Genomic DNA, 14,190 nt, shown 5'->3' with positions numbered 1-14,190 from the left:
TAATAAATATTTTTATTTAATTAAAATAAAATATGACATCTTGCAATATTAGAACGTTAAAATGTTAGAACTGGAAAAAAAGTTTGAGCAGTATTAAACATCAAAAGTTACACAACATTGACATTGTTTACATTTGAAAACATACATTAGGAAATGCATGAGGAAAAAGATCCACTTCTCCCTCCCAGTACAGCCTGCTGTTACATTAATATGTCTAATTATATTCTTGAGAAACAAAACATCATCAAACTTATCTTTATATTGCTCTATACCATTATTTGAGAGTGTGCTACAATGGGAAATATGTTGTACCTATATGTAATACATGTAATAATAATAAATACATTTGTTGTTTAATTAATTTGTTAAAATATGTCTTAATGAACTATCATGAATGGTTGATATGTTTATGGCATTCATAGGAAAAGTATAAATATTCTGGACATAATAATAAGGCATGTTGCTTGGAGCAGACTGGATTCAATCTTCAATCCGCCTGAAACTGAGGTTGCTACTGGAACAGTAGTGGTAGCTGAAGCTGTAATAATAAAAAAAACACACACATATATATGATTAAATAAAAAATAAGCAAATTATCTGGATATCCTTATAGATCTATAGTTATAGATAGTTTACAGGTATAGTAAGTAAAAAGAGTTTACCTGAACCATTGACTGAAATTGATTGAGGAATTATGTTCAGTGGATTGACATCTCCGGTTCCCACTGCTGTCAAAAGAGTTTTCGAAATCTCCTCAGCAGATGGAATAGTTTGATTGAAGCTGAAAGCTAGTTGTGTTGATGTGATGATTGACCCTGCTCTGGAATATATAAATGTGAAAATTAATGTTAACTTTATAGATTCAGTTTATCTCTCTCTCTCTCTCTCTCTCTCTCTCTCTCTCTCTCTCTCTCTCTTTATCTCTCTCACACACACATACACACACACCGCATTAATAAAATACAAAAATAAATAAATTAATGGTAATTTGCTGCTTTTACCTGAATCCTAGGACAATCAATCTAAGGAAGTTATCGTACTTGATTTTATAGATGGGCTCAAGCTGGAACAAATAAAATAATCACAAACATTACTTAAATTATTTTCTCTTTTATTAATTAAATGTTTAAAAATCAAGAAAAGTCAATGTGATTCATTAAATATAATAAATGGATTTGAACTCACCTCATCTCTGACAAGTTTAGACCTATTCTTGAACTCCTCACTGTTGCTATCACTGAGTGCATCTATAAATGTTTCAAAAGAGCGAAACTCCAGATTTGTTAGCACCTCGGGTACTATTTTTGCAGTAGTTACTGTGGAAATTGTAGATGCTGTAGAGACTGTAGATGCTTTAGTAACTGTAGATGCAGTAGAAGCTTTAGACACAGTAGATGCTGTAGAAGCTGTAGATGCAGTAGAAGCTTTAGACACAGCAGATGCTGTAGACACAGTAGATGCTGTAGAAGCTGTAGATGCTGTAGAAGCATTAGACACTGTAGATGCTGTAGACACAGTAGATGCTGTAGAAGCTGTAGATGCTGTAGATACTGTAGATGCTGTAGAAGCTGTAGATGCAGTAGAAGCTTTAGACACTGTAGATGCTGTAGACACAGTAGATGCTGTAGAAGCTGTAGATGCTGTAGATACTGTAGATGCTGTAGAAGCTGTAGATGCAGTAGAAGCTTTAGACACTGTAGATGCAGGAATAACTGTTGTGCCACTAGTGGTAGATGTGTCAGCGGCTGGTAAAGAGGAATTGACTGAAATTGGGGAAGAAGCTGTTGATTGTACCACTGTTGTGGTTATTGCTGCACTACTAGTGGATGAACCAGTGATAGCTGTTGGGACTGTGGATGAACCTGTTGAGGATTCAGCTGCTGGAACACTAGTTTTAGGTGCTGTTGTGGTAATTCCTGTATTAGTGGTTGATGATTCATTAGGTGTTGTAGTGGTTGTTGAAGCCACTGCTGTTGTGGAGGATTCAGTTGTTGTAACACTAGTTTGTGCTGCTGTTGTGGTAATTCCTGCAGTAGAGGTGGAAGATTCAGTAAAAGCTGTAGTGGTTGTTGAGGGCACTGCTGTTGTTGTGGCTGTTGTGGAGGATTCAGTTGTTGTAACACTAGTTTGAGGTTCTGTTGTGGTAACTCCTGCAGTAGTGGAAGATGATTCAGTAACAGTTGTAGTCGCTGTTGAGGGCACCGCTGTTGTTGTAACTGTTGTGGAGGATTCAGTTGTTGTACCACTAGTTTGTGGTGCTGTTGTGGTAACTCCTGCAGAAGTGGTGGATGATTCAGTAAGAGATGTAGTGGTTGAGGGCACTACTGTTGTGGAGGATTCAGCTGTTGTAATACTAGTTTGTGGTGCTGTTGTGGTAACTCCTGCAGTAGTGGTGGATGATTCAGTAACAGCTGTAGTAGTTGTTGAGGGCACCGCGGTTGTTGTAACTGTTGTGGAGGATTCAGTTGTTGTACTACTAGTTTGTGGTGCTGTTGTGGTAACTCCAGCAGTAGTGGTGGATGATTCAGTAGCATCAGTAGAGGTTTTGGAGGGCAACGCTGTTGTTGTGGCTGTTGTGGAGGACTCAGCTGTTGTAACACTAGTTTGTGGTGCTGTTGTGGTAACTCCTGCAGTAGTGGTGGATGAATCAGTAACTGTTGTTGTAGTTGTTGAGGGCACCGCGGTTGTTGTAACTGTTGTGGAGGATTCAGTTGTTGTACCACTAGTTTGTGGTGCTGTTGTGGTAACTCCTGCAGAAGTGGTGGATGATTCAGTAAGAGATGTAGTGGTTGAGGGCACTACTGTTGTGGAGGATTCAGCTGTTGTAATACTAGTTTGTGGTGCTGTTGTGGTAACTCCTGCAGTAGTGGTGGATGATTCAGTAACAGCTGTAGTGGTCATTGAGAGCACTGCTGTTGTTGTGGCTGTTGTGGAGGATTCAGCTGTTGTAAAAGTAGTTTGTGGTGTTGTTGTTGTAACTCCTGCAGTAGTGGTGGATGATTCAGTAAGAATTGTAGAGGTTGAGGGCACTGCTGTTGTGGAGGATTCAGCTGTTGTAACAGTAGTTTGTGGTGCTGTTGTGGTAACTCCTGCAGTAGTGGTGGATGATTCAGTAAGAGTTGTAGTGGTTGTTAAGGGCACTGCTGTTGTTGTGGCTGTTGTGGAGGACTCAGCTGTTGTAACACTAGTTTGTGGTGCAGTTGTGGTAACTCCTGCGGTAGTGGTGGATGAATCAGTAACTGTTGTTGTAGTTGTTGAGGGCACCGCGGTTGTTGTAACTGTTGTGGAGGATTCAGTTGTTGTACCACTAGTTTGTGGTGCTGTTGTGGTAACTCCTGCAGAAGTGGTGGATGATTCAGTAAGAGATGTAGTGGTTGAGGGCACTACTGTTGTGGAGGATTCAGCTGTTGTAATACTAGTTTGTGGTGCTGTTGTGGTAACTCCTGCAGTAGTGGTGGATGATTCAGTAACAGCTGTAGTAGTTGTTGAGGGCACCGCGGTTGTTGTAACTGTTGTGGAGGATTCAGTTGTTGTACTACTAGTTTGTGGTGCTGTTGTGGTAACTCCAGCAGTAGTGGTGGATGATTCAGTAGCATCAGTAGAGGTTTTGGAGGGCAACGCTGTTGTTGTGGCTGTTGTGGAGGACTCAGCTGTTGTAACACTAGTTTGTGGTGCTGTTGTGGTAACTCCTGCGGTAGTGGTGGATGAATCAGTAACTGTTGTTGTAGTTGTTGAGGGCACCGCGGTTGTTGTAACTGTTGTGGAGGATTCAGTTGTTGTACCACTAGTTTGTGGTGCTGTTGTGGTAACTCCTGCAGAAGTGGTGGATGATTCAGTAAGAGATGTAGTGGTTGAGGGCACTACTGTTGTGGAGGATTCAGCTGTTGTAATACTAGTTTGTGGTGCTGTTGTGGTAACTCCTGCAGTAGTGGTGGATGATTCAGTAACAGCTGTAGTAGTTGTTGAGGGCACCGTGGTTGTTGTAACTGTTGTGGAGGATTCAGTTGTTGTACTACTAGTTTGTGGTGCTGTTGTGGTAACTCCTGAAGTAGTGGTCGATGATCCAGTAAGAGATGTAGTGGTTGAGGGCACCACTGTTGTGGAGGATTCAGCTGTTGTAACAGTAGTTTGTGGTGCTGTTGTGGTAACTCCTGCAGTAGAAGTGGATGATCCCGTAATAGCTGTAGTGGTTGTTGTGGGCACTGCTGTTGTTGTAGCTGTTGTGGAGGATTCAACTGTTGTAACACTAGTTTGAGGTGCTGTTGTGGTATCTCCTGCAGTAGTGGTGGATGATTCACTAAGAGATGTAGTGGTTGAGGGCACTGCTGTTGTGGAGGATTCAGCTGTTGTAACACTAGTTTGTGGTGCTGTTGTGGTAACTCCTGCAGTAATGGTGGATGATTCAGTAACAGCTGTAGTGGTTGTTGAGGGCACTGCTGTTATTGTGGCTGTTGTGGAGGATTCAGCTGTTGTAACACTAGTTTGTGGTGCTGTTGTGGTAACTTCTGCGGTAGTCGTGGATGATTCAGTAAGAGTTGTAGTGGTTGTTGAGGGCACTGCTGTTGTGGAGGATTCAGCTGTTGTAACACTAGTTTGTGGTGCTGTTGTGGTAACTCCTGCAGTAGTGGTGGATGATTCAGTAAGAGTTGTAGTGGTCGTTAAGGGCACCGCGGTTCTTGTAACTGTTGTGGAGGATTCAGTTGTTGTACCACTAGTTTGTGCTGCTGCTGTGGTAACTCCTGCAGTAGTGGTGGATGATTCAGTAAGAGTTGTAGTGGTTGAGGGCACTGCTGTTGTGGAGGATTCAGTTGTTGTAACACTAGTTTGTGGTGCAGTTGTGGTAACTCCAGCAGTAGTGGTGGATGATTCAGTAGCATCAGTAAAGGTTTTGGAGGGCAACGCTGTTGTTGTGGCTGTTGTGGAAGACTCAGCTGTTGCAACACTAGTTTGTGGTGCTGTTGTGGTAACTCCTGCGGTAGAAGTGGATGATCCCGTAACAGCTGTAGTGGTTGTTGAGGGCACTGCTGTTGTTGTAGCTGTTGTGGAGGATTCAACTATTGTAACACTTGTTTGTGGTGCTGTTGTGGTAACTCCTGTGGGAGTGGTGGATGATTCAGTAAGAGTTGTAGTGGTTGTTGAGGGCACTGCTGTTATTGTGGCTGTTGTGGAGGAATCAGCTGTTGTAACACTAGTTTGTGGTGCTGTTGTGGTATCTCCTGCAGTAGTGGTGGATGATTCAGTAACAGCTGCAGTGGTTGTTGAGGGCACTGCTGTTGTTGAAGCTGTTGTGGAGGATTCAGCTGTTGTAACACTAGTCTGTGGTGCTGTTGTGGTAACTCTTGTGGTAGTGGTGGATGATTCAGTAACAGCTGTAGTAGTTGTTGAGGGCACCGCGGTTGTTGTAACTGTTGTGGAGGATTCAGTTGTTGTACTACTAGTTTGTGGTGCAGTTGTGGTAACTCCAGCAGTAGTGGTGGATGATTCAGTAGCATCAGTAAAGGTTTTGGAGGGCAACGCTGTTGTTGTGGCTGTTGTGGAGGACTCAGCTGTTGTAACACTAGTTTGTGGTGCTGTTGTAGTAACTCCTGCTGGAGTGGTGGATGATTCAGTAAGAGTTGTAGTGGTTGAGGGCACCACTGTTGGGGAGGATTCAGCTGTTGTAACAGTAGTTTGTGGTGCTGTTGTGGTAACTCCTGCAGTAGAAGTGGATGATCCCGTAACAGCTGTAGTGGTTGTTGAGGGCACTGCTGTTGTTGTAGCTGTTGTGGAGGATTCAACTATTGTAACGCTAGTTTGAGGTGCTGTTGTGGTATCTCCTGCAGTAGTGGTGGATGGTTCACTAATAGATGTAGTGGTTGAGGGCACTGCTGTTGTGGAGGATTCAGCTGTTGTAACACTAGTTTGTGGTGCTGTTGTGGTAACTCCTGCAGTAGTGGTGGATGATTCAGTAACAGCTGTAGTGGTTGTTGAGGGCACTGCTGTTGTTGTAGCTGTTGTGGAGGATTCAGTTGTTGTAACAGTAGTTTGTGGTGCTGTTGTGGTAACTCCTGCAGTAGTGGTGGATGATTCAGTAACAGCTGTAGTGGTTGTTGATGGCAACGCTGTTGTTGTGGCGGTTTTGGAGGATTCAGCTGTTGTAACACTTGTTTGTGGTGCTGTTGTGGTAACTCCTGTGGGAGTGGTGGATGATTCAGTAAGAGTTGTAGTGGTTGTTGAGGGCACTGCTGTTATTGTGGCTGTTGTGGAGGAATCAGCTGTTGTACCACTAGTTTGTGGTGCTGTTGTGGTAACTCCTGCAGTAGTAGTGGATGATTCAGTAAGAGATGTAGTGGTTGTTGAGGGCACTGCTGTTGTTGTAGCTGTTGTGGAGGATTCAGCTGTTGTAACACTAGTTTGTGGTGATGTTGTGGTAACTCCTGCGGTAGTGGTGGATGATTCAGTAACAGCTCTAGTGGTTGTTGAGGGCACTGCTGTTGTTGTAGCTGTTGTGGAGGATTCAGTTGTTGTAACAGTAGTTTGTGGTGCTGTTGTGGTATCTCCTGCAGTAGAGGTGGATGATTCAGTAAGAGTTGTAGTGGTTGTTGAGGGCACCACTGTTGTTGTGGCTGTTGTGGAGGATTCAGCTGTTGAAAAACTAGTTTGTGGTGCTGTTGTGGTAACTCCTGCAGTAGTGGTGAATGATTCAGTAGAAGTTGTAGTGGTTGAGGGCACTGCTGTTGTGGAGGATACAGTTGTTGTAACACTAGTTTGTGGTGCTGTTGTGGTAACTCTTGGGGTAGTGGTGGATGATTCAGTAACAGCTGTAGTAGTTGTTGAGGGCACCGTGGTTGTTGTAACTGTTGTGGAGGATTCAGTTGTTGTAACACTATTTTGTGTTGCTGTTATGGTAACTCCCAAAGTAGTGGTGGATGGGTCAGTAAGAGATGTAATGGTTGAGGGCACCGCTGTTGTGGAGGATTCAGCTGTTGTAATACTAGTTTGTGCTGCTGTTGTGATAACTCCTGCAGTAGTGGTGGATGATTCAGTAACAGCTGTAGTGGTCATTGAGGGCAACGCTGTTGTTGTGGCGGTTGTGGAGGATTCAGCTGTTGTAACAGTAGTTTGTGGTGCTGTTGTGGTAACTCCTGTAGTACTGGTGGATGATTCAGTAACAGCTGTAGTGGTTGTTGAGGGCAACGCTGTTGTTGTGGCGGTTGTGGAGGATTCAGCTGTTGTAACACTAGTTTGTGGTGCTGTTGTGGTAACTCCTGCAGTAGTGGTGGATGATTCAGTAAGAGTAGTAGTGGTTGTTGAGGGCACCGCTGTTGTTGTGGCTGTTGTGGAGGATTCAGCTGTTGTAACACCAGTTTGTGGTGCTGTTGTGGTAACTCCTACGGTAGTGGTGGATGATTCAGTAAGAGTTGTAGTGGTTGTTGAGAGCACTGCTGTTGTTGTGGCGGTTGTGGAGGATTCAGCTGTTGTAACACTAGTTTGTGGTGCTGTTGTGGTAACTCCTGCGGGAGTGGTGGATGATTCAGTAAGAGTTGTAGTGGCTGTTGAGGGCACTGCTGTTGTTGTGGCTGTTGTGGAGGATTCAGCTGTTGTAACACTAGTTTGTGGTGCTGTTGTGGTAACTCCTGCAGTAGTGGTGGATGATTCAGTAACAGCTGTAGTGGTCATTGAGGGCACTGCTGTTGTTGTAGCTGTTGTGGAGGATTCAGTTGTTGTAACAGTAGTTTGTGGTGCTGTTGTGGTATCTCCTGCAGTAGAGGTGGATGATTCAGTAATAGTTGTAGTGGTTGTTGAGGGCACCACTGTTGTTGTGGCTGTTGTGGAGGATTCAGCTGTTGAAAAACTAGTTTGTGGTGCTGTTGTGGTAACTCCTGCAGTAGTGGTGAATGATTCAGTAGAAGTTGTAGTGGTTGAGGGCACTGCTGTTGTGGAGGATACAGTTGTTGTAACACTAGTTTGTGGTGCTGTTGTGGTAACTCTTGGGGTAGTGGTGGATGATTCAGTAACAGCTGTAGTAGTTGTTGAGGGCACCGTGGTTGTTGTAACTGTTGTGGAGGATTCAGTTGTTGTAACACTATTTTGTGTTGCTGTTATGGTAACTCCCAAAGTAGTGGTGGATGGGTCACTAAGAGATGTAATGGTTGAGGGCACCGCTGTTGTGGAGTATTCAGCTGTTGTAATACTAGTTTGTGGTGCTGTTGTGGTAACTCCTGCAGTAGTGGTGGATGATTCAGTAACAGCTGTAGTGGTCATTGAGGGCAACGCTGTTGTTGTGGCGGTTGTGGAGGATTCAGCTGTTGTAACAGTAGTTTGTGGTGCTGTTGTGGTAACTCCTGCAGTACTGGTGGATGATTCAGTAACAGCTGTAGTGGTTGTTGAGGGCAACGCTGTTGTTGTGGCGGTTGTGGAGGATTCAGCTGTTGTAACACTAGTTTGTGGTGCTGTTGTGGTAACTCCTGCAGTAGTGGTGGATGATTCAGTAAGAGTAGTAGTGGTTGTTGAGGGCACCGCTGTTGTTGTGGCTGTTGTGGAGGATTCAGCTGTTGTAACACCAGTTTGTGGTGCTGTTGTGGTAACTCCTACGGTAGTGGTGGATGATTCAGTAAGAGTTGTAGTGGTTGTTGAGAGCACTGCTGTTGTTGTGGCGGTTGTGGAGGATTCAGCTGTTGTAACACTAGTTTGTGGTGCTGTTGTGGTAACTCCTGCGGGAGTGGTGGATGATTCAGTAACAGCTGTAGTGGTTGTTGAGGGCAGCGCTGTTGTTGTGGCGGTTGTGGAGGATTCAGCTGTTGTAACACTAGTTTGTGGTGATGTTGTGGTAACTCCTGCAGTAGTTGTGTATGATTCAGTAAGAGTTGTAGTGGTTGTTAAGGGCACCGCTGTTGTTGTGGCTGTTGTGGAGGATTCAGCAGTTGTAACACCAGTTTGTGGTGCTGTTGTGGTAACTCCTGCGGTAGTGGTGGATGATTCAGTAAGAGTTGTAGTGGTTGTTGAGAGCACTGCTGTTGTTGTGGCTGTTGTGGAGGATTCAGCTGTTGTAACAGTAGTTTGTGGTGCTGTTGTGGTAACTCCTGCAGTAGTGGTGGATGATTCAGTAACAGCTGTAGTGGTCATTGAGGGCACTGCTGTTGTTGTAGCTGTTGTGGAGGATTCAGCTGTTGTAACAGTAGTTTGTGGTGCTGTTGTGGTAACTCCTGCAGTACTGGTGGATGATTCAGTAACAGCTGTAGTGGTTGTTGAGGGCAACGCTGTTGTTGTGGCTGTTGTGGAGGATTCAGCTGTTGTAACACTAGTTTGTGGTGCTGTTGTAGTAACTCCTGCTGGAGTGGTGGATGATTCAGTAAGAGTTGTAGTGGTTGTTGAGGGCACCGCTGTTGTTGTGGCTGTTGTGGAGGATTCAGCTGTTGAAACACTAGTTTGTGGTGCTGTTGTGGTAACTCCTGCGGTAGTGGTGAATGATTCAGTAGGAGTTGTAGTGGTTGTTGAGGGCACTGCTGTTGTTGTGGCTGTTGTGGAGGATTCAGTTGTTGTACCACTAGTTTGTGGTGCTGTTGTGGTAGCACCTGAAGTAGTGGTGGATGATTCAGAAACAGCTGTAGAGGTCATTAACAGCACCACTGTTGTTGTAGCTTTTGTGGAGGATTCAGCTGTTGTAACACTAGTTTGTGGTGCTGTTGTGGTAACTCCTGTGGTAGTGGTAGATGATTCAGTAAGAGTTGTAGTGGTTGTTGAGGGCACCGCTGTTGTTGTGGCTGTTGTGGAGGATTCAGCTGTTGTAACACTAGTTTGTGTTGCTGTTGAGGTATCTCCTGCAGTAGTGGTGGATGATTCAGTAGGAGTTGTACTGGTTGAGGGCACTGCTGTTGTGGAGGATTCAGTTGTTGTAACACTAGTTTGTGCTGCTGTAGTTGTAACTCCTGCTGTAGTGGTGGATGATTCAGTAACAGCTGTAGTAGTTGTTGAGGGCACTGCTTTTGTTGTAACTGTTGTGGAGGATTCAGTTGTTGTAACACTAGTTTGTGGTGCTGCTGTGGTAACTCCTGAAGTAGTGGTCGATGATTCAGTAAGAGATGTAGTGGTTGAGGGCACCGCTGTTGTGGAGGATTCAGCTGTTTTAACAGTAGTTTGTGGTGCTGTTGTGGTAACTCCTGCAGTGGTGGATGATTCAGTAACAGCTGTAGTAGTTGTTGAGGGCACTGCGTTTGTTGTAACTGTTGTGAAGGATTCAGTTGTTGTACTACTAGTTTGTGGTGCTGTTGTGGTAACTCCTGCGGTAGTGGTGGATGATTCAGTAAGAGTTGTAGTGGTTGTTGAGGGCACCGCTGTTGTGGAGGATTCAGCTGTTGTAACACTAGTTTGTGGTGCTGTTGTGGTTACTCCTGCAGTAGTGGTGGATGATTCAGTAGCAGCTGTAGTGGTTGTTGAGGGCACTGCTGTTGTGGAGGATTCAGTTGTCACATTAGTTTGAGGTGCTGTTGTGGTAATTCCTGCAGTAGAAGTGGAAGATTCAGTGACAGTTGTAATGGTTGTTGAGGGCTCTGCTGTTGTAGAGGACTCATTTGTTGTAATACTAGTTTGTGCTGCTGTTGTGGTAACTCCTGCAGTATTGGTGGATGATTCAGTAACCGCTGTCGTGGTTGTTGAAGATGTTGTTGTAGCTGTGGTTGTTGCAGAGGTGTCCACTGTACTAACAGATGATGGTGATGTTGAATCTGTTGTGGACTGAGTTTTTCCAACTTGAACTGTTGCTACAAAAGATTTAAAGATTTAAAAAAGGTTTATTGTTAAAGTTACACATTTTAAATGTTTTATGTGTGAATTGGGGAATTGTTGTTGTTGTTGTTTTGTAAGATTTTGTTTTCACATTTCACCTACCAAAAAAAATCCACATTATGATAAAGGCTTTTCGCTCCATTTTGGAAAGAGTCCAACAGTGATAAGAGTCTTTTCTAAATCCAGTGGTGATCATAAGAATCTGCAGAGTAAGTAATATACAGAAAGTTTAACCACATACACACTAATATATAAAATGAGGTAAAATGAGTATCGAACACATCGCTATATTTCTCAGTAAATATATTTCTAAAGGTGCTGTCGATATTAAGTTTCACCAGATGTTATTAACAACCCAAGTAATCCATCCATACAAAGAAAACGAAACAGATAAGTTCCGAAAAATAAGTTCTGTGTAATAAAATGGAATAACCCAGGGAAAAATAGTATTGAAAACGCTAACTCTGTGTGTGTGTGTGTGTGTGTGTGTGTGTGTGTCATACAATTAATCACAATTAATTACATACAAAATCAAAGTTTTTTCACATAACATATGTCTGTGTACTTTATATTTTGTAATTATTTACATGTGTTTACATGTAGGGTATATATTCATATTCGTATAATTTGTATATATATATATATATATATATATATATATATATATATATATATATATATATATATATATATATATATATGACTGGGGATCATGGGGGCACCCAGTGATCTCAAGTCCAGCCTAAAAAGACGCTCAGGACAGCTGACAGGGCACTGCATCGCATCGTCACGAAAGCTTTAATTTAGCTCATGTTTTTAAGCATTGCTAATTTAAACATTCAAAAGAGTTTAAAGCATTCAAACTCAAGACGCGGAAAAACTCAACTGAGTACTGGTGCGCCGTGTTAGGTACGCACGCAGAGTAGTGATATGTCCGGTTCTTTTCCGCGAACCGGTTCTTTCGGACAGTTAGTTTCAATGAACCGGTTCAAAAAACCGGTTAACTGGTTATTTTACTCAATAACATAATGACGTCATTTTCCCGATGACTTAATGACTATCGTCCTGGGTCGGGATGAAAATTTATTCAACATATTCAATTACATAAAGTCAGTAAACATTACTTCAGTCAGTCAAAATTTATCTCCGCAACTAAGCACCCAAATACATGTATAGTTTTCTACTCAGTCTGAAAAAAGGACACTTTACATCATAATTAGTCCGCTTCTAATTAGGCCTTATCACTAGATTTCACCAAATTTAAATCAAATTCCAATTGCTTATCATTATAAAAACTAAAATATTCTTTCATTATGACTCCTTAATAGTAAACACACATGAATCAGTAAATAAATGGATGTCCCTTGATAATAAGAATGTCCTTTCATATCAGGATAAATGATCACTTAGTAGGCTATTGTAAATATAATGACTAAATAAATTTTATATAAAATACATCACAAAATAACAGAACACAGTCTACTGCAAAAATGACAAAATATTACATTTTATTACATAACTACATTATTTATTGCCCTAGCATTGAAATAGTAGCCAATTTGCTTCGATTCTTATTATACGCCAGGTGCAAAATTTCCAGCGATTAAACTATAGCTTACTGTATATCTAAATATGATTAAGACAAACAGATTTAGAGAAATGAAATGCTCTTACCAGTCTTTGAGCAGATATATTTTACTGAACACGTTGATCGGTAGGCTCATCCGCAGTTGTGTCGGTGGTCCAATAGCCCAATTATTCTGTGCTCCAGTTCTTCCGATTCTCTTGGATCACCTGTGGCGCTGCCTCTTATACCACTTAGTGACGTCCTGACCTGTGGTTTGTTACTTCATGTATACGCACAGATAATGTGAATGGAATGCCTTTTGGCAGACACCGTGACGATTTTTGTTTTTCTCAAAAATCTATTGTATTGTGCCAGTCTCTGGCGTGCGCAAAAATGTATAGGCAGACCTATTTATAGAAACTGTTGTGCACTTGATAAACACCGTCATATAGCTCGATGCACATTTTAATTTGTAATCCTCATACCATGACTATGTTTTAATTTCAATCAGACATTATTAAAAATGTAGCAATCCAAAATTCGCAGAATAGAGCGGTTTCTTTGAGGGCACACAGCATAATTCTATACACAATTTGTTATTCATCACATTTACATTTATACATTTTTATCAGACCCTTTTTCCAAAACGACTTACTAATTGAGGAATACAACAGGCGTTTCAGCATAAAGATGCAAATAGCCTAAACAGAGGAAGCGCTCATAATAATAAAAATAAAATAAAAAATCAGGCATTGTTCAAATTAGTAGCTTAAAGTTTTTTAATTTCCCAGTTTGTCGACATTACTGCATGGATGATATTGGAAACAATATAAATTATTATAGCTAGGGATTATACAAAAACAACATCAATCACAAAGATTCCAGTGAGTTTAATAATTTGTGCGACCATAGATCGATCATCGTGGAGCACGTGATCTGTTTACCACCCATGAAAGACGTCAAAATGGACCAACACAAAAGACACGGTTTACCTGTTTATTCTTCATACACTGACACGTTTCACGGGCTTCCTTGATGTTCCTTGAAGCCTCACTAATAATCAATTAAACTGTTAGTATCGAGACGCGCATATTAAAATAAACCTAGACTATGTTTTTTGTTGGTAACAATTGATGTAGGCAGCCATTCCTATTCATGTAAGCTATACAAATTATTCAGACGGAAAATAGCATATTTGTTAATTAAAATAAAATAAAAACATAAAATAAATAATAATAATAAATTAGCTAATGTGTAGTTTTGATGACTGATCATTTGCTGGTGTGCTTGGATCACGTAATTAATTTTCATTTGCGACTTATAGTCGGTTTTATTTAATTAAAATCATTATGGCTTTTGAACGTTTCTCGAATAAAAAAGAGAAAAAATTAGGCTATATTTAGGCCTATTTTAATTACAGCTACTTTTCTGGAGAGAAACTTTTGAAATAATGTTGTAGTAATGTGTTTGGCTATATCAATACATTATTTAAGGGAAAAAAACAGCTATATAAATATATATTTAAAAAAATATAATTAGAAACAACATTTGAAGAGGCTAGACGCCAGTAAGTGGCTAGTAAGTATATGATTGCACAAGTAATTCATTGTATTTTAAGTGCCATCTTCGAAGTCAAGTGAAGTAGTTGTCATTCCTCGCATAACAATCAAGTCTTAGAAATGAATCCTTGGGTGTGGTGGGTGGTCAAGGTGAACACCCATCCCTTTATTTTTAGAAACTGTACTGTGTGTGCTTATGTACTTGTTGGAAGTCAAGTGATGTTTACACCAATTGATACATCCACTTGGTGTTCTGAATGGATGATTTGTATGATTACTACTGTATTATTATTAAAGTAT

General features: G+C 41.6%; 1 protein-coding gene across 1 annotated transcript; it reads right to left on the bottom strand.

Annotated features, from left to right (window-relative positions):
* On the bottom strand, window positions 1–12,557 carry LOC127948381 (mucin-2-like). The gene is made up of 6 exons (XM_052544809.1): window positions 12,439–12,557; window positions 10,867–10,966; window positions 1,186–10,739; window positions 1,002–1,063; window positions 663–820; window positions 1–538 (listed from the first exon to the last, which is right to left on the bottom strand). The coding sequence occupies exons 2-6, from the start codon at window positions 10,958–10,960 to the stop codon at window positions 417–419; spliced, it is 9,990 nt and encodes a 3,329-aa protein (XP_052400769.1). The 5' UTR covers window positions 10,961–10,966; window positions 12,439–12,557; the 3' UTR covers window positions 1–416.
* Between the last annotated feature and the right edge of the window lie 1,633 nt (window positions 12,558–14,190).

Source organism: Carassius gibelio, chromosome B1 (genome assembly GCF_023724105.1).
Source record: "Carassius gibelio isolate Cgi1373 ecotype wild population from Czech Republic chromosome B1, carGib1.2-hapl.c, whole genome shotgun sequence".
Lineage (NCBI taxonomy): Eukaryota > Metazoa > Chordata > Actinopteri > Cypriniformes > Cyprinidae > Carassius > Carassius gibelio.
Note: the sequence above shows the minus strand (reverse complement) of the source record. Positions and strands in the feature narration are given on the sequence as shown.